Raw genomic sequence first — 26,829 nt, 5'->3', positions numbered from 1 at the left:
TTCCGGCTCCGGGCGGGGCTCAAGCTCTCGCCCGGCCCGTCGGGAGCGCCGAGCAGCCGCCGTGCCGCCCGCCCAGCGCGGCGTGTCCCCTGCCGCGGTCCGTCGCGCCGGCGGAAGCGCGGCCGCAGCCCGTGAGGATGCTTCGGGCCTGGCGGGCGCCGGCGCTGGCGCGGGCCCGGGCCGGGACCGCCCGGGGCTGGGCGCGCTTCGCCGCCTCGGAGGCCGCGGCCGAGAGCCGGCAGGACTCCCGGTACCGGGACACGGTGCTGCTGCCGCGCAGCCGCTTCCCCGCGCAGCTCCCGGGGCGGCTGCAGCCCGAGACGGAGCTGAAGACGCAGCAGGTGCGGCCGGGGCCGGACCGGTTCCCCCGGGAGAGGCGTGGGGTTGCCCCGGGCGCGGCGAGCCCCTGGCCGGCAGGAGGGCGGGGTGGCCGCCAGGGTTTATGTTGGGTCCCGCCGCGCAGGGCGAACTTCTGGCGAGTCCGGGCTCTTTTTTAGAAAAGCTCTGGCTTTTGAGGTAGTTTTAATTTGGATAGTCATAACTTTTGTACAGTTTATTTTGGAGGAGAGTAACGATCATGAAAAGATAATAATCTCAGGCCTAATATTTTACCCTCTTTGGGCTTTTTTGTACTCGAAACCCACTGACGTCTTCTCTTGCAGAGTTAGAAAAGTGTATTTGTTTGCCTGCTTGCTTTTGCTGTAAATCTTACATCCAGACTTTTTGGAGGTATAGAGGGTTGTGATAGTTGTGGTCTTTTTCTTGTTTCTACAGAAATGTGGTTTTTTGGAACTGTACTCATGGCAGAGGCAAAGGAAGACAAAACAGGAATTTTGTTTACATGATGGACCACCCTATGCCAATGGAGACCCTCATGTTGGCCATGCATTAAACAAAGTAAATACTTGTTCATACTTTATTCTTGTGAAGTGGTAGAAAACCTGCTGTCATGTGCTCTGTGTTCTCCATTGCCATTTAAATCAATAACACTTTAAAATGTTTGGGATTTTGGTAGTTGGGGCTTTTGTAAACCAATGGTATGGTTATGTGTATGCCATATTTTGCCATGTTGACATAGATACTGTACCCCAACATAAATATCCTGTACTGAATGCTCAGTGTTCATTTTGATTCAGCTCTGAGATTCACAGCCTTATGCTGACCACCAAGTGAGAAAGACTCAAATTGTGAGCTGTCACCCACAGCTGCTCACGGTCCCTGTGTCAGAGCTTGGGCTGCAGCAGTGTGCTCTAGGCCAGTGCTGTAGGTCCAGCTCAGTGTTTTAAAAATGAGAGTAAGACAGATTTGTTCACTTCAAGTCTTGCGAGTTTATAAACTGCATCTCTCAGTTACACTGGTTGTGAACTCCTTGGATAAGAGGTCCTCTAATGTTCTGCCAAAATACAAAATTATAGGCAAGAAAAATAAAAAATGCATTGTCTGTGCATCACAGAGTGGTTTGGGTTGGAAGGGATCCTAAAGATGATTTACTTCCAAACCCTCTGCCATGGGCAGGGACACCTTCCACTAGACCAGGTTGGCCAAAGCCTCATCCAGACTGGCCTTGACCACTTCTAAGGATGGGGCACCCAGAGCTTCTCTGGTCTTAAATATAAATTTATCCTGCAGCTTTTGATAATTGTATTTTTTAAACAGGAGGAGCTTAATTACAAATGTGGCTGCTCCACATGGGGGAGCTAAAGTGATAACAGACCCTTGTGGCTTTTCAGATTTTGAAAGACATCACCAATCGCTTCCATGTGATGAAAGGTTATAAAGTGCATTATGTGCCAGGGTGGGATTGCCATGGACTGCCAATTGAGTTGAAGGCACTGTCAGAAGTCAAAGGAGCTGAAAATCTTTCACCTATGGAAATTCGGCAGAGAGGTAAATGAAGGCTTCATTGTGGCCTTTTCTATTAGCTGTTGGTGACATTTTCTATGATCACTGGGTGTATTTGCCAAGCAGATAGAGCAGGCTGGAAGCTGATAAAATGGGATAATTTCACATAGCCTTAATTTGTTGCTGAAATGGGCATGCAGAGCATTGACCCTCAGTTTAAAAAATGAACAAAAGGAGGGTAGGGGATTTGGATGTCTGCTTTAATTAACTGTATAGTGGCAGGAAGCTGCTATTTATCAGATCAGCATCCTTTTGGTTTTTGAAGGCTGAATTTGATTAGGAACTGAAAAGATGCATGTAGAAGTCAGGCTCCTTCAGGACAGCTTGGTTCAGTATCACATGTATTTGTTGACTTTTTTAACAATCCTACAAAACGATAGGGGGGATACATTAGAAGAAAGTCTGTATTATATGGAAACTGTTTTGAAGAAATAATTTCAGATACAATATGGGTTGAAAGGCATCATCATTCAGCTGCAAAGCTTTTTGTAATGAGCAATTGAAACTTCTTTAATTTGAAATTGTGGTAATGAAATGGACTAACTTATTTTCGGATGTATGTTACTTAGAAAATTTTGAATCAGCATAAACAGAGAGAGTTAACTTTCACTCTAATTAGTTTTATGTTGAGAACTTATTTTGAGAAATTTTTCTTCCTAAAAAATAATATTTTCCACCTCTTTCTTAAAAAGAAAGTTTGTGGTCTGAAGACATGTGCTTAAAGTTCCTGTGTTAGTGAAAAAGTGCCACACCTGTTTAATCTTTTCAGTCATTTTTTGTAGCAACCAATCTGAAATGTATGTATTTTGAACCATAATAGTTAAGGCATAGGTTCACTACGTTCAGCTCTGGCTTTACTAAAAAAAAATCAATAGTGCATTTTAAGTGGTATTTTATTGATCTTAGTGTGCTAAACCATGTACTTAATGGAACCATTCCCTTCAGCCAGAGCATTTGCAGAAAGAGCAATTGAGAAACAGAAATCCGCCTTCATTCGTTGGGGTGTAATGGCAGATTGGGCCAACTGCTACCTTACATTTGATCCAAAGTATGAAGCAAACCAGCTGAGAGTCTTCTACAAGATGTATGATAAGGTATATTGAACTTCTCTGGAAGTCCGTATTGATTTTTCATGAGTTTTGTTTCTCCTAACTTTCTTTTTTTCCCCCTCACTGTCCTCTCTAGGGTTTAATTTACCGGGACTATAAACCTGTGTTCTGGTCCCCTTCAACAAAGTAAGAATCAATTTACTATTTTGTCTTCAAAATTTTAGCAAGGATGCCAATAGCTTTTGATGTTGCAGCATGTAACTTGTGTTTGATGTGTATCAGAACAGCCTTGGCTGAGGCAGAACTGGAGTACAACGAGCAGCATGTCAGTCGCTCTGTGTACATGAAATTTCCGCTGCTGAAGTCACCGCCTAAGCTGACTTCTCTGATAGGTACGACTTCTCTGTAGCTTTAGAGACTGACAGCTTTGATTTTTGTTATAACTGTGAGTAAAGTACTTCTAATTTACATCTGTAGATGGATCATCCCCTGCTAGTGTGCTAGTCTGGACCACGCAACCTTGGACTGTGCCAGCCAATCAAGCAGTTTGTTACATGCCAGACTCAGCGTAGGTGTCTTTCACTTGGTTCAGTTGTCTGTGTCAGTCCCTACTGGTATTTAGTAGCAAAATTAAAACATTCTGGGCTGCCATTACAGTTTACTTAAGGCATCATTTTTGGGTTTTGTTTGGGGTTTTTTGGTTTTGTTTTTAAGTGTTGAATTGTAAGCTTTGTTCTATATTTACTAATATATTAATTTCTGCCTACATTTTTATTAAACTATTTCTTCTTCAGGAGGCAAAGTTATTGTTTGACTTTTGAGATTTGTAAGTGAATTGGACATGTAAAGCATACTTGTCTGTCTTTTAGAGATGAAGCATTTCACAAATTGGTAGCTTTGTGGTGTTTGTAATTATTTAGTATCACAAATTCACATTTGCATTGCAGATATGCAATTGTAAAATGTGCAACGACTGGACAACGCTTCATCCTTGCTGCAGATAGAGTTGAATCTACAGCTGCTGTTCTGGACACACAGTTTGAAGTTGTAGCAACGTGTAAAGGTAGGTTTTAAAATTTTTTAAATTGCAATTGTTAAATTGCTTCAAAATCTGCTGGTAGGTGTCTGAAAACTGCTTCATTTAAATGTGTTTATAATTTGAGAATATGCTTCACTAAAATAATACAAGGAGGAGGAATCTCAAATTTACTGTTGGTGTATTGTAACTCAAATTATCATCCATAGATTTCAAATGAATTTTTAAAATCTGGCATCACGTTTGGAAAAATGAGATGTAGAGTGTAAGTCTATATTTAGTCTGTTCAGTATCAAAATCTTAATTACACTGAAGTTTGTCTTTCCAACCATTGTTGATGACAAGAGTGGGCTAATTACAAGCATGACTGGTGAGGTATTGTAGGTGGCTGTTGTCTGTCTGGACAAATTGAAGCAGTTGAGTTGGCATCCTAACAAACTGCATAGTGGCATTTCTTAACAGGCGGGCTTGGGATTCAGTGTCATGAGTTGGGATTTGTTGTGTCATTTGTGAACTTTATTAATTTGCCTCTATCAGTGATTCAGTGCTGGAAGTACACATTTGTAAAGAAGGTGAGTTTCTATGACTTTTTGGTTTTTTTGGTTTTTTTTGGTGTCTTTGGTGTCTTTCCGTGCCTTCTCTTTCAGATGAAGTTTTGCTTTTACCTAATGATGAAATTACTGGGGATGTTTTTTCTCACAGCTTCCACCTTTTTGAATCATGTGATTTACAGATAACATCCAAGAGTAGTAGAGTTGAACCTTCTTAAAAAGAAATTTCATATTGCAACCTGTTCTTTTTAATTTCCCATATATTCAGTAATTAATTATGTTTGTTACTTTTCTGTATTTGTGTACATAACTTTGTGATAGCAGTTTTTAAGCATGTTCCTTCTGGGAAAAATAATTCTGTGAACACCATTTTGTCGTACGGCACATTCCTCAAGCTCTGCGATTCTTGACTTTCAGCAAGGCTTTAATAATGATAATATTTCTTCTGTGTTTTTTTAACCACTTGTTCTTTTACTGCTCTCTGATAGAAGAAGTTGAATATGTGAGTTGTATTTATTTTATCTTCTGTTTTTATTTTTCAGGTGCAGATTTGGTAGATGGTTCTTGTGCTCATCCCACTATTCCTAACAGAGTCTCTCCCCTGTTACCTGCAAATCATGTGACAATGACAAAAGGGACAGGATTAGTTCACACAGCCCCAGCTCATGGTATGGAAGATTACAGCGTAGCTTCCCACCATCAGCTACCCACGGTACTTTATCTTTTCAGCCATTGCTCTTGATTTCCTGCAACTGATTGACTGTGTGACACTAAAATGATTTGTTTTAATTTGTGCATAAACTTGAAAATACTTTGAAGCATTCACAGAAGTGTGAGTATCACTAATGACCTGCAGGAATACAACACTAACCTTAAGGAAATGTGTATCAGGTTAAAACAATGAAGTTTCCTTCTGCTAATTAAAACTTAGAGGAAGGTGTTAGAATCAGATTTTTCTGCTCTTTATGTGGTTTTGTTTTTTAAAGGAGAACACAGAGAATGTTTCTCAGATATTGACTCTCACTACCCAGAATTGTCCTTTACATGCAGATCAGTAAGTTACCAGTTATGTAGGTCATTGTTACCTTTTTTTCAGCAAAGCTTATTTTAAACACATACATAAATACAGCTCATTTATGCATGGCCAGTTTGTGATTGATGGGAGTGAAGATTCAGGATATGGGGCATGGGGAGGGCTAGGTTTGCTTTTATTTTGCATTGTTTATTTGACAAGTCACCAAAATACCAGTGACTTTATGTGTGATAGTTGTGGTATGTGTGCGAATGCACTGGTGCTCATTTCTTCTGACACCTGAAATGACACTTACCTGGTAGATTACTAAACTGCAGTTCACTAAATCTGAAGTGTACTTAAATATCTTGTTATTCATCAGAAAAGGAGTCACCCAGTAGAGTATTTAACTCACTTTTGAATTCCAAAAAGATAATAAATCGCCACATAATATTTTATTGACATGATTAACTTATTTATTTTCAGGATTGCCTTGTGGATGAAAGTGGGTATTTTACAGAAGCAGCAGGTCCTGAACTTAAAAACAAGAATGTCCTTGAAGAAGGGAGTGAAGCTGGTGAGTATTTGATGTTTGACCATTTGTTACTTCATCACTTACAGTCCTGCAGCTATATTTTGAGAGTTTCCATAAACTGGCCATATTTTGAATATGGATGAGGTACAGGCATTTCTGGCTAAGTGTTGATTATGGAAAGGACTAAGTTGAGGTTAACAGCAGCCATAAGTTCAAACTGAAATTTAATCTTTGCCTCATTTTTTCTCTAAGTCATTAAGATGCTTCAAGCAGCTGGGAGTTTGTTAAAAGAGGAGAAATACGTGCACAGTTACCCCTATGACTGGAGGACTAAAAAACCAATTATTATTCGTGCCAGCAAACAGTGGTTTGTAAACACAGCAGATGTGAAGGCTGCAGCACAGGTATGTAATTTTGCTTTCTTATGAGACGCTTGAAGACAACCGATGCTACTTGGAATCAACAAAAAAATCTTGCTGTAGCTCCCTCCAGCATATGATCTTCTCTAGGGTTTATGAACAGTAGTTGAAAAGCATTAATTACTTACTGAAGTGAAATATGTTGTCAATTCTTTTGTCAGTGTTGATATAATCCAGGGTAGCTACACTGACTGGTATATTTGCTCATTGTATTTACAGATGCAGAAGTTTCTTAGAACTACTGATGTTTTTTTCCCTAAAATATTTTTTTTAAAGATGATGTTTCAAGGAATTAAATTAGAAGAGACAATTTTATCACTGTTAAAATTACCTTTTTTTTGTTAGGCTAGCCTTGTGTGGCCGGATATCTTTGTTTGCTGCCCTGTTAATTTTGTCACAGTCCTATTGTAAATAACTTTAAAGCTTAGGGTCTTTTGCTCTTTGAAGTTATGTAGATCCACACAGAAGATTCAGGCCAGCACCTTACGGTAACAGTGATTTTATTCTAATTAGGACATGAGGTGTATATTCCATATTCATCCTTATCTAGAATGAATGAAAACACGGTGGTTACTCAGCAGGGCTGGGAGTGAGTGGTAACCCTCTACAGAGAGTTTGTGTCAAGGTGGGTTTTCAAAGTAGACAACAGTACAGTCAGCTTTTAAACTTCAGATTCAGTCACTGATGCCATTTTTAACTCATTTTCAGGGTGTGTCTGCTGGTGAATCAGGGAACTGGGGTTTGGTTGGGAAATACACAGTATATGCAGTGTTCAAATAAGTTATTGAAGAGCAGCAGGCAGTTGCCTGAGAATGTGTTGTTTGATACTGGGAATAGGAGAGTAGATCTGTACCATATTTTACTAGCAGCATAAACATTATTTGTGGGAAAGCTGAAGCATGTTCAACAGTTCACTGTCTCCTTTATAGGATGTGCTGAAAAAAGTGAAAGTGATCCCTACATCTGCAGTGAACAGGATGCTGGAGATGCTGGACAGAAGGACGTTCTGGTGCATATCACGGCAGAGATGCTGGGGCGTCCCAATTCCTGCTTTTTATCAGAAGAGCACAGGAGAATGCTTGATAAACAGGTACCTGCCTAGCCTTAGACACTGAGAAGTGACAGAAGAAGCACTGTCTGTTTTGTTGCAGTTAATGATATTATAAAACTTCTTACTATTTCAAGTAGGAATACACACTTTTACTGGTAGTTGTTTATATGCAGATCTAATTTAGATGTAAGTTAAAACAATCAAAAGCTTGTGGCTGAAAGTGACTTACCTATAAATAATGGGAATCAATTTACTTACATACTTAAGTTACCTGAAAACTCCTCTTGAGATTAATTGCTGTTTTCATCCCTCGTCTTCAGTGAGCTGATAGTCATGACTGGCCTTTCCATTTAAGCAAGCAGTGAAATGCAAGTTGTGGTTAGAATACATGGCAACTGTAATTGTACACTGTACATTAAATAGTCCAGGTATTGTGTCAAAATAGCTTTTTGCAGTTAAGTGACAGTGAGATCTGAAGAGGAATAACTACATTGGTTGCAGAATAAATAAGTGCATTTTGTTTCAAAACAAAATTAGAGTGGTTTTGAAGACCAGCCTCAAGTGTAACTGTCCCTGTATGATTTGGTTTGTCCAGATCTTCAGATGCTAGCCTGGTTCTGCCATCTTTTGGTTAATAGTATCCAGATATTTCAAACACTGAATTTCAGGAGTTACAGACAGCCTAATGCAGAGGAAATCCAAGCTATGCTTTAAAACAAAGAAACTCAACCAAATATGATCCTTTTCTGTCCTGTAAGGACTAATAGAGTTCTGCTTTTACTTCTTTGGGGAACAAAGGTTTACAGTTGTGAATGCTCTCTGAGGTGATTTCATAAAAAGAGTGTTGTGCAGTTCCACATTTATTGAATTAGTTCCATCATTTTTTCTGCCTTGAGATATGCTGATGTAACTCAGTTTTGTACACCTTAACAACCTTTTGGGAAAATTCATAATAAGTTTTTACAGCTGAACTTGAATACCTTTTTTTATTATTCTGGTGTTGAGTAAATGTACTGCAGGAGTCTAGCGTGTTTTCCAGAGGCTATTCTGAGCACACAAGCAGTAGATAGTAGACAGTAGTAGGTGAGGCTCAGGGTGTGGAGAGCAGGGAATGGACTTTAGACATGTAGTCCTTAGCTTCACCTGGTGTGACTGGGTGTGTAGGTGTGCAGAGAGATGTACTTTGGCTCTCTCACTGTAAGCAATAACTGTGAGAAAAGACCACAGTAGCCACAATGTTGTTTGTAGTGCCTGGACAATGCTGATACACATCAGGAAATAAATGGGTGGAGGGTTTGTGGGACATAAAAACATTTTACCTGCAAAAAAGCAGGTGTGTGTCTCTAAAAAAACTACTATTTCTGAGGAATACTTTTTGTATTCTGGTGGAAGAGTAGGCTTGAGTGTGTGTGTGTTGCTTAAAAATTCTTAAATATATAGTTTAACAAGCAAAAAAGTGTAATGGAAACCAGTCCAGCAATTGGCACTCAAATGTAAAGAGCGCCATAAAGCAGAAGCTCCTTCTGAACACTGAGGAGCTGGGACAGAATGCATTTGAAAGGAGAGATATGTGGGAATTCCTTTAGGTTGTAGTAAAATCACTTTGAAAGGCCGTAACCTGTATTAAAGCCCCTGCCTTTTGTGAGTGCTCAAGGTATGTAAGATTATTCCCGAAATTGTGCGAAATGTGACAATCGCAGCATTTTGATGTGGTAAACTCTGCCACAGCTTAACACTTACACCTTTAGGTGTAGGTGTTGGCTCAGCAGTGAGAATTGTAGGGGAGTGAACGAAGGGACAGCATGGCATGTTTGGGTAGAATTGATCTGGGGAATAGAGAGGCATTTAGGAAAAAATCCAGACATATTCACTATGCTTGAAAAGAGATTTATTTCATTCGACTGACAGGTTCAAATGGTCATTTATAGCCAGTACTCTTTACTTCTAACTTTACTTACTCTTTATACTTTTTCAAAGGAAAGTATAAAGCAGTCATTAAATATTCTAAAAAGTTTGAGCTTAAATATTTGTAAAGTTAACTGTAGGAAACTTCTGCAACTGGAGTAGAAGTGCACAGAATATTGGCCTATAGAAGTGACAGACAAATGCAGAAGACAGTCTGTCAATTCATAGGTCATTTTCCTGGACACCAGTTCTTATTGAAAACAGCAGCTAAGCCTGACTGGTTTTTTTTACATTTGCATTATCATTTTGAAAATCATGTTACAACAGGTTGCTGACATACTTTTTGATGTGAAACTTTTTAAGAAGTTTCATACTTAGATGGTGTGAATCATTAATATAGTTAAAACACCAGTAAATAACTTGCATTTCAAAACATGAGCTGTTTTTAACTTGAATGCTGGATAAACAACCTTTCAGTAGCAGCTGCTGTGGAGTTTTTGAGTGACTATCAAAAGTAACAGCATCTCCACTGGAAGTCAGTGTAGTCCACATGGAGTTGCTGTTACATATGAGAGCACCAATGGTCGATCTTCAGTGATCCTGTTCATGTATCACCTGTAAAAAGACTTTTAAAAAGAAAAAAAAAAGTCCCTAAATAAACTCCGTCTGAGAGTTGTCCCTGAATTTGTCACATGAAAAGCTACTGAAAGCCCTTCTTTCAAGGTGGAACTGCTTTCTCTAACAGTGTTTTTGGCACATCAGTAATCCAGTCTTTCTATCTTAAAAGCCAAGAGGTAGTTTGTAATGTTCAATGCAGAGTCTCCATGAGTTTCCTTGCTGCTATGGCCCCCCCATAACTCTGAAAGATATTTGATTCAATTACATTGTCATCCATGGTTAGAAATGTAATATACCAATGATGTTTAAATTCTTTTATGCAGAGTATGCTGCATCATATTGTGACTAGGAGTGTAAAAATTATTAATAAAAATCCCTTATAGGAGAGAGAAAAGAGAGAGCACTTTTTCATTATTGCCATTTTCAGTAAGAATACAAAAGTGAGATTCTTTGGGATTTTTCTGCACAATTGGAGAAAAAAAGACTTTAAATAATATGGAGTACATTCACAAATAGATGCTTATGGTGTGTGACAGCTTTCAACATTTAACAGATTTCAAGAGAAAACATTCTCCATCGAGGAAACTGTAATTCATGGAAAATAAGAAGGAGCTCCAAAACTAAAATATGAGAATTGTATTTCCAGTAGTAGCTCAGCACAGTAATAAATGTGAGATACATACTTTAGTCTGACCTCATGCAATAACTGCTTTACAAATTCACTATTCACATGTTGGTAATAAATAGTAGTATTGCAAAGATTGTTCTAATGCCTCACAGCCTTTGTCCACTTCCCTGTGACTTTGATTAGTACGTAAATCAAATTTCTGAAAAAGAAAAACCCAACATGTTTTTGAAGGTCAGTCCTGTGCTCTAATTTGTTTTTTAAAATACTGAGACATTTCAATGAATTGCAGTTAATAGCAGCTTACCATCCCCTAAATACTTACAGCTGTAGTATCGATGTTCTTGTAAAGCAGAAGATATCTTTCCCTCTTTGCTGCTGTTGGAAAGGAGATGGAGAGAACATCAGGCTCTGTATTCTTCTGCTCCTGACTGTATCTTAATGCTGTCTAATTTCTGTTAACAGATTAAATAAGTGTGCAGCATAATCAATACCTGGCTCCCGGGTGATTGGCTGGAGCCGTGGTAGCGTGAATTGCCGTAGGGGTGTCAGAGCATAGCAGGGACACGTAATGCAAGTTCTTCCAGATAGCCTCTGAATACAGGGCAAAGTTTTACAATGCCTTTATGGCTCACTCGGGGAATTATCATGCTCACCTTGAGGGCTGCAGATTATAAAGTAATGAGTAGTTATTTGAGCAAGGTGGTTTTCACTTGCACCTTACAGAAAAGTACTTTGCAAAAGTCCTGCTTCTTTTAATGCTGATACCTTAAATAAAAGTTATTTCTCTTTTGAAGTGAAATCAATCATAAGGATCCTGCAAGAAGAGCAGAGACAAGTACAGGGGCTGTGTTTGTTTGTCTTGTATTTTTCAAACTGTGGGAGTAAAAAAGATTTGTTGAAAGGTACCCTGGAAATTTTTCATCTAAACTACCTCCTCTTCTAAAATGCTTGTTAATGTTCACTTATATTCCATAGGGAAACGCTATATAGTGAAAAAAAACTTGCACTGCTAAAATATTGGGGGTTTTTTTTAAGCGTAATTTGAAACTATAGATAGAATTTTGAGAATATTGGTCAATAAAAAGTTGACTTCATAGTCCTTGACTCCTTGTTTCTTGTAAGTGATTGGTAACACAAATCTGACCTTCTTTTGCTTATCTGAAAACTTTTATCTGTAGCATAATTGTACCTGTTGGTTCTTGTGTAACAAAAATGTCTTTAAAAAATCTGATCTTCATAAATTACTAGTGTAATCTTTGCATTCCATGGCAATATATTTGATAAAAGGTTAGCTCATGGTGTATTTTGTGGGAATGGTGAATCTACAAGGCTATACAAGTCTTGTGTGATATTGGCAATAGTTACTGTAAATGAAGACAGGCATTTTATTATGGTTTCCCAAGGGAGAGTAATAGCAAGGGTTTATTTCCGTCTTGTCTCTCCCCTCCCCCACCTCTGATGGAAAGGAGAAAGTAGTTTATTAAGAGTATCTTTTTATATGCTGTCCAACATAACTGTTAGTTTTGATCTATAGCTGGATTTATCACCTTTTATAAATCCCTTCAAATATTGATATTGTGAAATACCTGTTGAATATTGTTAAAATTAATTCATCACTGGAGTTTATGTCCCTCCACTGAAGTGTATTTACAATATGAAAAAGTTATGTGGAAGACAGGCTTAGTTCCTGTTTAAATTTTCTGCTTTACAGGATGTGCTGGTAGCTTTTCTGTACTAATTGTGGGTATGAGTCGTGTTCAGAGAATTTTCTGGCTCTCGTTGATGCCAGAACCATTAGCTGAGCATTGAATTACTTCTTGCATGAATCACTCAACACATACAGAAAAATACACAAATATTTTACATGGTAATAAACATGTTTTAGGGTAAATCAACCTCTTTTTAATTTACCTACTCTTGTCTTCTGCTGGTGAGTTCCATGGGTAAGATTCAGCCAGTGAGAGGAAGGCATTGAAACTGTGGAGAGAGCTCTTCAAATCTTCAGGTGAAGACAACTGGTTATCTGTAACTGTCTTTAAAAATACATAAAAAATGATAGTGTATTTGAGAAGAATCCAAGGTGGAAAATTCTATTGGCAAAGAGTGAAAAATAATATTGTGTATAGCTTTTTCTAAAATGTTCCTGGGTGCTGCAGTAACATCACTGAAGGTCAGGGTGTAAATCCAGCTTTGTCAGTGGGAGGTACTCATCCTACAAAAGACAAATTCATTGGAATAGTTTAGTCCAGGCTGAGGCAAATTTCTTTTTTGTGTTTCCTGTGAGCTTTCTGAATTTGGCAATTTAGGGTAAAGGAGGCAAGACATAAGGGTTGCACATCAGCTATCTGCCAGGAATTGTACCTGGACTGGGGTTGTTTTTAGCTTTTGTCTTGAAGAAGTAACACTCTCACAACTGGAAGTATAGCCAGCCAAACAGACCTCTGTGCAAATATTTCTGAGAAGAAGTGGTACCATTCACAACTGGAGTTCCTCAGTGTTGTTTTAGCAAGATAAATGTTAGCAGATACATTACAAAGCCATAAATTGTGTCCTACCACCATTAAAACGGAAGGTGAATGATGCCTGTGCTGGTTTGAAAGGGGCAGAAATGGTGGTGGTGCCACAGGGATGTCCATGTGTGAGTATTGCTGCTTAATGGCCTTTCCCTGAAGAGAATCTGCTGAGATGTTCTACAGGAATTTATTTTGAGAAGTAAATTGATTAATTGATGATTGAGTGATTGATTGATACAAAATTGATATTCTGTCATTGCAATTTGAGCAGTCAAGAGCAAAACTGGATTTTCTTCTTGTTGTTGCACCTTGTGTCATGAACTGAAGTAATTTATTCTACAGCTTCTTGGACAACATGTTTTCATGCTTAAAACCTAAGTGTAAGAGTCCATTAAATGTTTTAGTGATGTAGCTCAGCTTTTAGCAGTGCAGCAAAATACTGTGCTGAAAAGCAAACACAAAATTGAGTAATTACTGAAGAAGATCATCTGCCTTCTGTGTTTTTAAGATAATTATGCCAGATATTTATTTTACTTTTCCCCCTTTTGCAATACTGTGTCAAGAAATTAGTTAACTGATTAAATCTTCATTTATCGAGTTATAAACATATCTCTGGTGTCCTGGGCAACACAGCAGGTTTAGTTTGAAGTTGGCAGGTCAGGATGATCTGCTGTACTCCTTAAATACAGCAGATGTCTTAAAAATCACCTGCAAGTGCTCTGTGAGTCAGCAAGACAAAACGTGTGGGGTTCCTCTTTGGTTTTTTAAGATACTTTAATTTATGTCTAGACTTGGTATTAAGCAATATTAAAAATCAATTCCCCATTGCCTTACCTACTGGGTCCAAGGATTGAATATGTCATGAATAGTGCACAGAACTGCACACCTTGAGGTTGCCTTATCTGTTCAGATCAGAAAAAATGCTCAGTTAACTTTTTAATTTTTCTTATTTCCATAATATCTGTTTATTTTCAGGATCTTTGTCCTGGCTGGCACTATATGATATGAACTCACAGATTGCCTTCAGAGTGTATATTGAATGGTTTATTATCACTCCTCTATGGGTGCATAATTTTCAGTTTCTTACATATTTGGATTAATATATTTATATTTATTACAATTTTTAAAATATATTGCTAAATTAGGGAAATTCAGGCAACTGGAAACTTAAGATATATATATGTGTGTGTGTGTGCGTGCACTACTTGAAAAGCTGTCATTTCCTCACTCCTTTCCGCATGAGTTCTTAAAGTCTTTGTATCTAGTAGGAAAAATAAACCTGTTGTTAAAAAGAGCAAATATTTTGAGGGGAAATACTTGTGTAGTTTCTTTAAATTCAGAGTCAATAAATAGCAAATAAAATGGATTTTAGAAGTTTTCAGGCTGCTGGTTTCTTTTCTGAGTGCCCCAATTATGAGGTATTTGCAGAAGAAGATATTTGGAAACCATGTGGGTTTTTGTATGTTGTACAAATCCTCCCATCTTGGAAGGCAAAGCCAGAAAGTATTTAATGCAGCAGGAAGCTCTGTGAAGTCTTGTATGGATTAGAAGCTGGAAAGTCACAGGTTCTAATAGCTTGGTCTGTGTATCAGCATCTCGCACTGCTTTGGGTCTGGGATGCTTGTGGAAAGTTGTGATTAACTCCTCCATTCACAAACCCCTTTTTTCTTCCTAACCCAGTGAAACCATCACAGATATCATCAAAATAGTGGAGCAGCAAGGGACAGATGCGTGGTGGGCCCTCCCTATTGAACAACTCTTGTCAAAAGAGGCTGTAGCTAAGGTAAACTTCTGACTTCAGGTACAGCAGGTGCTCAAGACAGTTGAGTGATGAGAAGTAATATAAAAATTTTGCTTATTCCCATGATCCTCTTCAGTCTTGTACCCTCATTGTGAAAGGAGTGTTCAAAAAGTGAGATCTGAGTGGGGCAGAACACACGAAATTGGACTTGTGCTGTTAATTCAGGGCAGAGATCTCCATCCTCCTCCTCTTTGATCAGGAGGAAAGTGACATCCTAATTAACCAAATTATGAGCCCAAATATGTATTAGGTCTTGGTCATTAACATGGATTAGAATTTTTATTTAGTTCTTCCTAACTTTTTATTGTTCTTTAAAATTGTGTACTTAAGCTAGCACAAAGCTGTAGTGTTACTATGCCATCTGAGGTTTTCTTTGTAATTTTTCCTTGCCCTGCCTTGAGTTTTCATCAGTAATTATCTGAAAACTCTTGTCAAAAATTACCTATATTATTTTGTGTTCGCTCTCAAAATTGGTAACAGAACCTGTACAAAACTGGTCCAGAAATGAAATTTGCTTTATTTCTAGCTTTGAAAAGCATTGATGATAGAGAGTATTCTATTTGCATTATTTAATAATTGTTTTCTCAATTGTTCTCGAGGCTGGTGGTCGTGATGTTTCAGATTATGTCAAGGGACAGGATGTCCTAGACATCTGGTTTGACAGTGGAACTTCCTGGGCTCATGTTTTGGAAGGTAAAGAATTGCTATGTTGATCCTTCTTTTAAAATACTTGGAGAGCAAAATATAACTGTTCTGTGTGACAGTGTTGGTGTCGGCAAAGCTGAGGCAGATTATGCCATCAGTGGGCTATCTGTGACTTGTAAAGCTGCTTTTGCTTATGAAGATAAGGATTTAATGTTGGCAAACTCATTTTCAGCATAATTAAAGTTGAGGTTTTTCTAATATGCTGCTCTAATGATTCTGACATGTGGTGTACTGTGCAACTGCTGATCACCTCATACTTGTTTTGGGTGGAGAAATCTCATGGCACAGACAGCCAAGGTACTTTGCTGCTAGTTGTTTTTAAGTTAACAAATTTCAGTCTGTGCTTGTCTGTGCTATTTGAAGCAAATATCACAAACAGCAAAGACTGAGATCAGCTGCTTAGTCTAAGTCTTTTATAATTTAAAAGTCTAAGTGTGCTTTTTCACTTCTGATTACTTTCAGTAACTAAAGCATTATATTGTGGCTTAAAATATTTATACTTGCTATATGCTATTTATGGCTCCTACTGGCAGTAGTTGCTACTCAGCAGGTAGCAGATAGATATTTGTGTAAAAAGATGTAAAATATACGCGGTTTGCCTGGAGGATAGGGCAAAGTCAGGAGTCTTTTCTAAAGGAGTCTGGTCCCATACATCAAGTCTGTTGGACTTTAAACCCTCTGTACACAATTACATGATAACAATCTTGCTGAATTATAAAAACACGTTAGTACCAGAGTTTTATTTCTTAGCAACATGGTCAGGCAACAGTACCATCAGCAAACATTCATTTTCTAGATGACTTTTACATATATTGAGATTTCTGCTCTTTAAAAATGTTTCTGGTTCGATTTTGAAAGCTGTAACAAAGTAGTGGTATTGTATGCAGTTACAGACTTGCATTGTTAAAGGGCTGAACACCTCAGCCCTCTAACCCTGTGTAAAGGAGATAACTTTTCATAAGGAATAGCACAATCAAGGCTCTGGATTCGTTGTTAATTGGTGTAAAGCTCCCATAGGGATTCTTTAGTGTCTAATAAATGTTGGGGTTATCACAGTACAGACTTCTTCTTTCATGGAACTCTTGCAAATTGCTCTTCTCTACCTAGTCCTCTCTTTTAATGAAATTTGCTGGAGCTTGGTGTGTGTAAGGCATCATCTGCTGCTGTGTGACATAACTGGAGTGGCCCCACTGCTGTCAAAGCTGGGGACTGGCTAACCAGCAGTGTAACCTCCTAACCCTGTTTATTCTCAGAAATGGCACAAAAATTGCATTACTTTTTTTCTGTGTAATCGAGGCTTCCAGCCACTGCCAGAAGTGTAGTCTGTGATTCCTATCAAATTACTGGTTTAACTCACCTTTTATGAAACTTCACAAGAGAAGTTGTTGAATTAAGAGTTTTGTCATCTATTTCCCAAATACGCTCCAGTTTTTAAAGCTTTTTGCAGAACTTCCAATATCAATGATAATAAGCAAGGCTTACAGACAGACTAATGGGTGGGATTGTTTTCCAAAGTAGTCTTGGAGAAAAAAAGATGGAATTCATGGAGAAATCTAAGATTGCTTGGAGAATATCATTATGTGAAGAAGAACTAATATTGTGGCAGGAGATGAGTGATAGCAGAGGTTGTTGCTGCCTTCTGATGTCAGCATTGGTGGCAGAGGTTCTTTCACAGCAAGAGTTACTTTCAGGGCAACTGCAGGATACAAAAAGATGCCTAAAACTGAGACTAATGTTTGTTTCAGTCTGCTCCCTCAACTTATTGAAAATTCTAAGTCTATCATCTGTTAGTAACCAGCAGGAATAACAGATGTTACAGATTTCCCTGTCAGTTCCAGTCTTGTGAAAATAATTCCTTCTCTTCAGCATCAGAAACTCAGAACTTGGCCTGAGTTTTCAGTGCACTTGACCCAGCTGTGTCCAAGCTTACTAAAGGAGGTGCAGCTGTTACAAAATGAATCCCTTTGGCTGATAGCCACACAGATTGCTGTCAGCAAATATAGCAGGTTGGGAAGGGGGTGAAGAGGGGCAAGAAGAGAGATTCTGCTGAATGAGGTTAAAGGAATTGCTCAGTGAGAGCCAAGCCCAAAGGTGTAAATCATAGGTTGCATTACCTTTTGCCCTTGCACAGTCCTATTTCTAATGCTTGCCCTGCTGCATCTCCTTCCAGGGACTGGGCCTGTTTCTGAAGGACACGGCTTAAAGTTACTCTTGTTCCATTAAGTTATGGTTGGCTTCCTTTTTCCATCCTGGGTGTGCCTAAGGTACCACTTGTAGCTAAATGACAGATTAACCTAACCATTCTATGTCAGCAGAGTGTCAGGTGCAACTTACACACTAAAATCAGAGATTTGGCTACTAGATTTTTAGTCACAAATCCAAAATTGTACAGCTACAAGTAGACTGTGTGAAATAAACACCACTTACTGGCATCACTGAGAGCAGAGCCACAAGTGCAACATTCTCTGAAATCCCCTAAAATTTCCTGGGGATGCTGTTTGCTTTGTCAATGCTCTGTTTGCCTAACACTGTTTTCACTGAACAGTTTATTGTTGTGCCCTCTCATCCTGTTTGTTTCTTGCTACATATGCCTCAAATTTTTTTTTTGGAAGAACTGTTTTATGCAATGTTAAAATTGAAGTCCAAATGCTTCATACTTCAATAACTGCATTTTCACAATGCTGCTGTGAGGTAGAAGAGTGTTAATACAATGCTTCCAAAAAGAAAGTGTGGTAAAAGCAAAATTTGGTTCAAAAGCATGTGCTAATTTGAAATACTTAAGGCTGTGGTGCCCAGCACTTGTTCTGTCCATCTTTTACTTTGAAGTTCAGCCTTTTGACAGAGCTCATTTCAGTAGCTCCTTACGAAGCATTCATTTAAGATAACTCTTCAATGTCTTAAAATTCTCCTTCATTTTCCTCATGGGCAGAGTGCCATCTTCACTACAACTTTGAGATGATTCTTTTTTAAAATATTTAATACAAAAATGCACACTGGACTTTATTGTGATGTGATTTGCCACTGGTAAAAGTCACACAGCTTTTTACCCAGTTATGTGGGTATTGCAATGATGGTAGTATTCAACATCATAACTTTTTTTCCCCTATCTTATTGGCTAATTTTTAACTGAATGAATGTGATTATTTTACAGCTTCCTATCAAAGTGTTTAAACTTTTGTGCTGACTGAGAGGCTTGACTTTATCTTAGCTGGTTCATTCCTGGCATTAAAATACATTATGTTTAATCTAAAAGTCAAAGTCTGTAAGATCAAAGATATGGAATCTTGAAATCCCAACCAGAAGGATCATAAATTGTAATTCTCTTTAATGACCTATGTACTATACCTCAGCTAAAATAAACAACAGAAGAGTCAAAAGTCTCTTTGGGGTTGTTGGACATACTTCTTGGTTTACCAAAAAAAAAAAAAAAAAAAAAAAAGAGCACTGTTGTAATTAATTTATATATAACAATCATAATTTTAACAAAACTGAGGAAGGGGAGCTACTTATAAGGCAGGTTTTGTATATGCAAACCCCATGTTTGTATTTTACAGATAAAATGTTCAGGCCTCTGTTAACTTTGCAAGCACCGGCAGCCAGCTTGCCAGATGTACTAGTTCCTGTCAGAAAAGCCCAATCCAGTTTGCTGTTTATAGTCAGTTGTTTGTTTGAATTCTTCTCTCCTCTAACTACTGGCATTTCCATGAAAAGTTCATGGAAAAGTTCTCTAAAACCAGTGGCTACTAAAGCAGTTGTAAGTAACAAATGTGTTGTTACAGATGTTCTAATGTTACTGTCTTCCTTACCACAAAAAATTCTTTTTTTATTTTGTCCTCACAAGTATTTTTACAGTCTCTTAATAGAAAGATTGATCCTTACTTACTGTACTTCTAAACCCCAGACTTTTTGTAGATTTCCTTAACTGAATAAGCAGATGTGTAAAAACCGTGATATCCACCCACACATTTTTCCTGTGCTACCTGGAACTGTATGGCCTTGACCTTTGTAATGTTGAACTTCCCTTTATTGCAGGATGGATCTAAATATTGAAACTTCCATTAAGTTAAACAAATAAATCAAGTGTGTCAGTAGCAGAAAGAAGCATTGTCTCAGGTCTTAGGGGTCTTAGGAAGAGGAAGAGAGGAGATAGTGAACAAAAATTGAGTGGAGAAACTTCTGTCTGAATATTGAGAAAGCAACACCGTCAACTTGTAGAATCAAAACTAAACCGCTGACAAATATGTGTGTGGTTTTGCACCTTTGTAGGCTTTTATTTGCATGTTCTGCTGTGTTCGCATTACTCTGTTCTCACTCTGGTGACCTGTCTAGGATTGCTTAGGACAAGGAAGGACTTCTTGAGTCAATAAGTTTTGTACCTTTTTGTACAGTGACTGAATTCCACCAGTAAAGCCATTTAAACTGTGCTGTCCTCTCTCAACCCTGTGGAATGGCTGGGTTAGCTCTTCTGCTTTTAATGTGCAGTCAGCTAATACCCTGCCTGCCTTGTAGCCCAATTTTCCTCTAAAGTACTCATTAGCTCCACTTGTTCTTCCCTAGATTTCCTCTTTTTTTCTGTATTTCTACTCAGCCTTCCCAAGCCACGCTTTTCCAGATGCATCTATCCCAAACAGGCTTTCTTGTTTCCCACATTGTCCTAACTCTTTCCTGAAGTTTGTAATCTTCCTGGAACACCAGTGACCAAAAATGTAAATTCTGTCACAAGTGAGCTGTGGTCACTGCTGTGGTCCTCTGTAAATGCCTTTCATGGGCTGGTTGGGCACCTTACCTCTGTGCCTTGTGCCCTGAGTAATTCCAAATGCGGACACTTCAGATGGTGGCATAGATTTTTATTAATTCCAAAGTATGTGAACTTTTCTTGGGTATTCCAGTTTGTTTAGGAGCACTTGGAAAGTATTCGGAGAACTTCTGCAAAGCAATCTGAGCATGACAGCTTTTTTTCATAATTTATTATTTAGATTAGGAGAGAGCAAGCTTATTTGTTAAATTCTGGAGTGTGGCAAGTTTTGGATTCTTTTAAAAATTGTGATACTAATGAATCCCTTGTATTGTGGTTAAGTAACCACACACCATTTAGAAAAGTAACTTACTGGGTTTAAAAAGCAGGATAAATGTTACTAATCACTTTCAGAGATTTTGTGTGTTAATTGTTTTAAGATGCAAGGTCTGATATTTCAAATAAAATGTTCCGATTTTTAAAGGTGCAGATCAGAGAGCAGATACATACCTTGAAGGAAAAGACCAGCTGGGAGGTTGGTTTCAGTCCTCTCTCTTAACCAGTGTGGCAGCAAGGAAAAAGGCACCATACAAGTAAGTGTGTGGATTGCAAACACATTTCTCGTCCATTTATTGAATATTGGGCTTTTGGAAGTGTGCACAATAGTGTATAAACAAGAGAAATCAAACCAGTACCAAGTATCTGATTTGTGTTCTTACATTTTCAATATAAAGTTTTTCTCATATTATATTGTAATTCATTTACTGTTTAACTTTTTCCTATCATAATTCTAATAATGTTTTCGTTCTTAGTCATTTAGGAATTATCAGATATAAGTCTGGCTTTTTGCTATCTCTCCCACTCCCACAATTAAAGAAATTCTTTGGGAAGTGCAAATCTCCCAAGATCATTGACTTGTGAATTCAGCATTAGGCTGTAGGGAATTTGGAATAGCTGTGTGCTTGTGTTCTGCTGGAGCTGTGGCACACCATTTATCTCCTGGAAGATGGAAAGCGTAGGGAAGGGGAATGTGGCTCAGCTGCAAGGACACTGTGCAGTTTTGGGAAATGTATTGGCTTAAAAAGTAAATAACACTTTAGTCTTTAATTAATCTGAAATACTCATGCCTTGGATATCTAAACAATCTGTTGCTTGCACAACAAAATTAAATGAGGAAAATAAAGGTGTTTGCTCTCCTTCGATGGTAGTGCAGGGTGTATTCCTGGCTGGTTGAACTCAGGGGATGAAGCCTCAGGCTCACCAAAACAGGGTTTCTGTGTGCTTTGACTTAAGAATATCCTCATTAGAAACCAATTCTTAGCATAGATTTTTCTCTTGGATTTTGTTTTCACTAAAATCATTCCTGCAGGACTCTGGTGGTTCATGGCTTTACTCTTGGCGAGAAAGGGGAGAAGATGTCCAAATCTGTTGGCAACGTGGTTGACCCTGATGTCGTCATCAATGGAGGCGAAGTAGGTCAAGCCCCTGAGTTTCTCAGAACTGCCACTTACAACCTTTCACTACGAGATTCTGTAGCTGTCTTGTGGCAGAACTCTGTCAGGCTCTTCTTTGGCTATACTGCAGTTCCATTTGGCTGGACTGAAAACCTGGAGTTGTGCTGCTTCTGCTGTAGTGCAAGAAAACCCCTCACCTTCATTCTCTACTAAGAGAAAATTATGCAGAGGGTGTAGAATGGTTCCTTTTAACCAGTGTTGATGGAGTAATGGAGAAGAGGAATAATAAAAACAAACAAAAAAATTAAAATAATGAACCTCTGCTGTCAAACTGACTGAAGCCTACCATGTTTGGCTGGCAGTGGAGCAGTCAGATGTAGCAGCTGCACCCCAGCAATCTCTCTGCTCTCAGGCTATTAGTGAACTCCATTCCCTGGTCAGGGAGGTTGCACTGTCGGTGCATTCAGATGCTTTGAATTTCCTTCCCTCCCCAGTTCTGCTGTTGCTCTTTCTGAGGCTGCTGAGCAAATTTTGCAACTCACTAGACAAAATAATCAATCCTTGCATGATTTGCTCATCTAATTAATTAAAACACACAATTGATCCTATTCTTTCACAAAGGAGAAAAGCAGTTTTCAGAGTTGAAAACAGTCTGAAGGGGAAGAAAAACCTACGTAGTTTTAGATATTAACATTGCTATTTTAATGATAAGCATTCAAAGGATTTAAGGCTGCAGATGAGTTTCTCTCAGCTTACCTAGGCTCTAGCACTGCCTGTACACAGAGTGCTGCAGGTGTGGGTTGCTAAAAGAGGGGGAAGCCTCTTAAGCACAGCAGCTTCTGGGCACATAGACAGAGATTTAGGTAGTCATGCGAGGAACAGGGAGTTGGACTGCATGATCCCTATGGATCCCTTCCAGCTGGAGATATTCTATGGCTCTGTGCTTTCCTGTCTGTCCTCAGGATCAGACCAAGGATCCTCCATATGGTGCCGATGTTCTCCGCTGGTGGGTGGCAGAATCCAATGTATTCACAGAGGTGACGATTGGGCCTGTGGTGCTCAGTGCTGCCAGAGATGACATCAACAAGGTAAGAGCCACCACTGCCAACACAATTCATCCCAACAACAGCTCCTCTGTGTCACGCCTGCAAAGTTTTCCAGTCTTTAGCCTAAAGAAAGCTTTTCCAAGCATATTTTGGGAGGTACTACTGCTTTTTACATCTGTGGGTCAAATAGTAAAGTGTGCTTAGAAAAAGACTCATTTCACAGCTTTGTGCTTTGGTAACAGCCAGTCTTTATTTTTCTGTAGGTCCTTTTGCCATGTGTTCTTTATGATGCCTTTGTAACTATCCAGACATTTTGAAAAGTAGTCAATTATAGTTAATGATGGAATATGATCATTTTGTGTTTCATCTAAAGTGAAGGCTAATAATGTTTAATTGCTCTGGGTTGTTCTAGCTCCGGAACACACTACGCTTCATGTTGGGAAACGTGGAAGGCTTCAACCCAGAGACAGATTCCATCCCCCCTGCAGAGATGTACATAGTGGATCAATACATGCTGCATTTACTGCATGAATATGGCAGCAAGGTAGGGGGAATTGTGTTTAGATGAGCATGAGTGTCATGTTTTCCATTTCGCTTTATTTTAGGTGGCGAGTAAAGTGTGTGTGTGTCAAGCAGGCACATTACAACCACAGAGGATCCTTCAATGCAATGTGCACTCCCTTAAGCCCATCTCAAGTTTTGAGGAAGACTAACATTCTTAACTTGGTCTGGACATTACCAGATTTTCCCACTCACTGCCCAAGGCCCCAAATTAGAAGTCTTTAAAAATAGTTAAAGATAGATATTTAAAAAAAAAAAAAAAAACCCAAAAACTAGAGCTTTGGAAATTTGCGGTTGTACAGAACTTTGACATTTCTGTCACTCAGAACCATTCTGCTGAAACCATGGGCATAGTGTCTGGGGTTTCCCCTTTTCTTTCCACTCAAACTTGAATAGAAATGAATTCTTTAGCCTGCTAACTGACTTTTTTTCCCCTCCAACAACCTTTTAAAGTTTCTGCCAGACCTTTTGCCACGAATTCCATTTTCTGTAAGTTTAGTTTATCAGGGGCTGTGTGATGCAAACCAATGCACTCTTCTTACCTCCCTCTCCCAGGTTACAGAAGCTTACAAACAATATGATTATAGCAAAGTTGTTCGACTGCTGCAAGCATTCTGTTCCAGAAGCTTGTCTAACTTCTATTTCAACATGATCAAGGACAGGTGAGTTCCTTCCTGCTGCCTTTAAAAGGGAAAAAAGAAAGGAATGGGTCTGAGATGGAGGTAATAGGCTTCCAGGTGAATGCTGAGTGAACACAGGTATCTCTGAGGACCTCTCAGTGCATTCAGCTGAGTGGTTGTCATTGTTGTGCTCTCTTCTGTCCACTGGTGGTACTGAACACTTTAAAAGGTCATCAAATGAGCACATTTAAAACCAAATAAATAAAGACAGAGTCTTGGATCTATATTTTTACCCAGAAAGGGCGTGCATCTGAATTTGGGAAGACAGGAGGAAGGGGTTTTAGCAGTTAGCTGTGCAACTAAGTGTATTTATCTGGTTTTTTTAGATCAGTGAAAGGATTCTAAGGCTGTGACAGATACCTGTGTAAATGTGCAGGGCTATTTCATGGGGTAGGAGGGGTGGAGGTTATACTGATCTTTAGTTGCCAGAATGTGAGTAAAGGAGGAGTGGGGGGAAAAAAAGCCCTAATGCTGAGGTTTACAGATGAACCAGAGCAAAAGGCTGACAGCTCAGCTCACTGAGGACAGAATCTCTCTCCCCAAATTACCATGTAAAGAATCTCCTTTCCTGTGACAAACTCCTTTCCTGTTGCTGCAGATGGTCCTCTCTGTAGCTCACTGTGCTTTCCTAGGGAAGGGCACTCCAGAAAAGCTTTCCTTTCAAAGACTGGGTGGGTCAGACTTCTGTATGTCCACTGGCAGTCCCAAAGGCTCTTGAGCAGAAACATGAACACAGGAATACTTTCCAGCTTTCCCTGCTGTCTTGCAGGCTTTACTGTGAAGAAGCAAAGAATCCTAAGCGTCGTTCGTGTCAAACCGTGTTGGCAGAGGCTCTGGACATCATCATCCGCTCCTTTGCACCCATCCTGCCCCACTTGGCAGAGGAGGTTTTTCAGTACATCCCTTACAAGAAAGGTAAAGCACATACCACTACTAAGCAACTCCTTTAGTGCACTGTTTAATTGAATGGTTACAAGGAATGCAATTACAGAAATATGCCATTCTTTTTTATTCATTTCACAAACACTCAATAGACTAAAATAAGAATTGCTTTGTTTTGCTTTCAAGACTCAGAGGGTGTGTTTCGTACTGGCTGGATTAATGCAAGCTCAGCATGGAAGAAGCCTGGCACTGAGGAAGCAATAGAAGGTGCATGTGCAATGAGAGACTCCTTCCTAGGGTCCATCTCTGGCAAGAATGCTTTGGAATATGAAGTCATCATTGTAATTGAGCCTGGATTGCTGTTTGAATTAATGGAGGTAAAAAAAAAAAAGCAACTAAGAGTAGTTTTGTCTGCGTGAAAACTTTCTTCTGTTTTGTACTTATCAGAGAATCACAGAACGGTTGAGGTAGAAGGCACTGCTGGAGCCTGTACAGCACAGCCCCTTGCTCGGGCAGGCTTAGTTAGAACAGGTTGCCCAGGCCTCTGTCCATTGGTTTTTGGATGGTTCTGAAGATGGAGACCCTACCGGCTCTCTGTGCCACCTGTGCCAGTATTTGACCACCCTGACAATAAAAAATCAGCTTTGTTTTCTTGGAGAAGGATCACCTTTTACCCTGCTGGCAATGCAATAAATACAGCATCCCAGGGTGGGATGCTGCTGTCCCTGTCCCTTGGGAGAGCAGAATGCTGGCTTATGGGAAGCTGCTTGGCACTCACGCACCTTTCTCTTGGCCACTACATTTCAAGTCTGTCCTCCTGCTCCTGGCAGGAGTAAATCAGAATCGTGATTCAAACCATCCACTCTGATTAGGAACCACAGCTCAGTATTTATTTTATAGACTGGATAGTGCTGAGAAACAAAACCAAAAAAACTCTCTGTCCCCCAGGCACTGCAGGCTGAAGAAACTTCCAGTGTTTCCCAACTGAATGAGATAATGATGGCTTCCCAGACGACCCTGCTGAGCGAGCTCCCCAAAGAAACACCTTCAGATGCAAACATCATAAAAGGGACCTTTCTGATTAACTTGGAAGGTAAGAGAACCATTCCAGACAGACTCCTGCGCTAGAACTACAACCAAGGGTTGTTCATGGCTTGAGTCTTACCTACAGCTCCAGCCTCTCTCTCAGCAATGACACTTTCTTTGATAGGTGGTGACATCTGTGAACAATCTTCATACAAAGTTATAGCCCGACCCATTGCCAAAGCAAAATGCCCTCGCTGCAGGAGATACACAGCCGAGTCCTCAAGCACTCCCTGCCCACGGTGCCTCCAAGTCCTTGCTGCTGGAAAGGGGAGCATGTGAAGACAAAATGCCTATGCAAAAGCTGCTCCAAAGTGGCTGAAGCAGCAGGTCTGTGTACTGGAACCTGCAGAAGCAGATGCTTAAGCCCCAGCCTGAGCAGGAGCATCATGTATTTTGGGGAACTTTACGTGTGTGTGTGTGTGTATATATATATATATATATATATATACACACACACAAACACACTACTTCTGTATATCACTTTTCAGCTTAATAAAAAGGGTGGTTAAAAATAACTGACTGATATGCTTGTTCTTAGCAACCTGTGTTCTATGGAAGTTCACGTCCATTTAAGAGAAAATCTGAACCAGCTCTTGTTTAGTTTTTGTACTGGCAGCTGGTAGTTCAGCATAACCCCAGAGACCCAGTCCTCTCTACAAA

General features: G+C 39.4%; 1 protein-coding gene across 1 annotated transcript; it reads left to right on the top strand.

Annotated features, from left to right (window-relative positions):
• Positions 1-12: 12 nt before the first annotated feature.
• IARS2 (isoleucyl-tRNA synthetase 2, mitochondrial) lies at positions 13-26,678 on the top strand. The gene is made up of 23 exons (XM_041401047.1): positions 13-341; positions 775-897; positions 1,731-1,887; positions 2,848-2,996; positions 3,088-3,137; positions 3,234-3,343; positions 3,429-3,519; positions 3,899-4,014; positions 5,081-5,250; positions 6,037-6,127; positions 6,338-6,489; positions 7,434-7,594; positions 14,900-15,002; positions 15,620-15,713; positions 20,945-21,053; positions 21,830-21,932; positions 22,877-23,002; positions 23,373-23,504; positions 24,077-24,183; positions 24,971-25,116; positions 25,270-25,460; positions 26,032-26,176; positions 26,294-26,678. Exons 1-23 carry the CDS (start codon positions 138-140, stop codon positions 26,446-26,448), a joined length of 2,985 nt encoding a protein of 994 aa, XP_041256981.1. The 5' UTR covers positions 13-137; the 3' UTR covers positions 26,449-26,678.
• The last annotated feature ends 151 nt before the right edge of the window (positions 26,679-26,829 follow it).

This window comes from Onychostruthus taczanowskii, unplaced genomic scaffold, assembly GCF_017590055.1.
Source record: "Onychostruthus taczanowskii isolate IOZ18803 unplaced genomic scaffold, ASM1759005v1 scaffold183, whole genome shotgun sequence".
NCBI lineage: Eukaryota > Metazoa > Chordata > Aves > Passeriformes > Passeridae > Onychostruthus > Onychostruthus taczanowskii.
This window is presented reverse-complemented; position numbering and strand designations above follow the sequence as displayed.